This window comes from Camelina sativa, chromosome 19 (assembly GCF_000633955.1).
Source record: "Camelina sativa cultivar DH55 chromosome 19, Cs, whole genome shotgun sequence".
Taxonomy (NCBI): Eukaryota; Viridiplantae; Streptophyta; class Magnoliopsida; order Brassicales; family Brassicaceae; genus Camelina; species Camelina sativa.
In genome coordinates, this window is record NC_025703.1 from 106,416 (window position 1) to 108,279 (window position 1,864).

The following is a 1,864-nucleotide window of genomic DNA, read 5'->3' on the forward strand; positions in this document are numbered from 1 at the left end:
ACAGCCAATAAGGAGAGAGTGGAAGTGTACTTTTATATATATGATTTGCTTTTGAGCCCAATTTGATGCTAATGGGCTTTTATTGGGCAATTTATCTATCCACTCTGTTTGTGACAAGGATTTATCATATTCTTTTTTGGGCTTGGTGATTTTTTTTTTTTTTTTTTTTTNTTTGTCAATCGGCTTGGTGATCTAATGTCAGTTTTTCTCATTGCTTACTTTAGTAGCACAACGCTTATGCTTGATTCTCATCATCATGGTCCTAATTGGTTCAGTCTCGAATCTTGAAAAATTCAAGAATGCTCACATAGAGATAGAGATACATAATTCTTACAATCGAATCAATAAAATTTAAAACAAGCCGAAAGAAATTTTAAGAACAAAACAAAGTTTAGGAATTTAATCAAAGAACAAAAGAACACTTTTTTTTTCAATTCTTTTTACAGAAAGATCTCAAACTCTCTGGGAGAAATGGGTCTGGAGTGTCAATCAATGGTAATGGTGTCTTGTTAGTAGAGCTTAATTCTGGTCTGGATCGGCGCACGACAAATCGGACACACTTTAAGATCTGGTCCGCATTCACAACAAGTCTGATGCCCACAACCAAACGCCATGTTTTTCGGGTTGCTCAGACATATCGGACATAGCTGTTCAAACGGCAAAATCAACCAACAAATTTTGTAAGTTCCAAACACTTTATTTTCTTTCTTTCTTTCACGTAACATTCCAGACAGATTTCAAGTTTCTACTAAGTTACCTGGCTATCGTCTGCACCACTGCTAATTGGATAAGTAGGTACACTCGGTTCAAAACTCGGTATCCGGGTATTATAGATCGATGATCCACTCTGCACCGGTGGCGGAAGTGGGATTCTCTCTGGGATACTCCCATTTCTTCCCCTGCAAAAACAAAATGTAAGGGCCAAGAGATACTTTTTGATATGCAGCTAAACCTAAGTAGAGTTTTAATTTGAGTCCTTACCCTAAAAGGTTAAGCTCTATGGTTGCTTTGTACTGTGGAGGAATCTCCATGAGAGCAGAGAGCGCGAATTCTGTCTCCTTCCGAGACTGCTCTTTGTTCTTTGACATGATCTCTGTGAAGTTCACAAACTAGAAACAGAGCAACATCTCAGAAAAAATGTTTCAAAACTGAAGCAAACTCTAATGTCATGATATGAAAAAGAAGCTTTACTTGAAAGTTATCAAAGGCTCGGGCAGGTATGTTGTCATCAAATTCCTGCATCATGTCCCATGGTCCGTCCCCGACTCCGACTAAGACTATCGACAAAGGAAGCGTACTGTAATAGAGATAATGAAACTGATCACATGACACACAAAGAAAAGAGCTTTAAAAATGTAAGAAACACAGTCAAAAGATTAAATTGTTCCCACCTTGCTTTCACAATAGCGTCAACTGTCTTCTGTTCTTGCGGACTTAGCTTCCCGTGTTCAGTATCGACACTTCTTGTAACCTGAAACGACAAAATTGAGTCTCCAATATGATATCCCTAGACACAGAATCAGAAGATCATACCACAACACAAAATATTAACCAAGTACCTGGCCATCAGCTATAATCACCAACACATGATATTGGCCACTACTTTGCTCAACCACTGTCATTGCCATTTCAATGATCGGGGCAAAAGAGGTTGGTCCTGTGAAACACAACATTCCATGTTAAAAAGAAGAATCACAATTTAAGTACTTAACTTGCGTTTCACAAGGAGATATTACATAATGCTAGATGCAGGGCAAGGGAGGATAATAAAACCTGCGAGCTTAAGCTGAGGCACGATTTCTCTATACCGAGCCAATACTTCCTCAAATCCATTACAGAATCTACCCTCTGGATAGAAACTAAA

General features: G+C 38.4%; 1 protein-coding gene across 1 annotated transcript in view; it reads right to left on the bottom strand.

Annotated features, from left to right (window-relative positions):
- Positions 271-1,864, bottom strand: part of LOC104763726 (E3 ubiquitin-protein ligase RGLG1-like) — a gene marked incomplete in the record, with an annotated part of 3,807 nt that continues 2,213 nt past the window's right edge. The window contains 7 exon segments of the mRNA XM_010487085.2: positions 271-647; positions 758-899; positions 982-1,109; positions 1,192-1,297; positions 1,392-1,471; positions 1,560-1,657; positions 1,774-1,864. Coding sequence (XP_010485387.1) covers positions 510-647; positions 758-899; positions 982-1,109; positions 1,192-1,297; positions 1,392-1,471; positions 1,560-1,657; positions 1,774-1,864 — 783 coding nt within the window.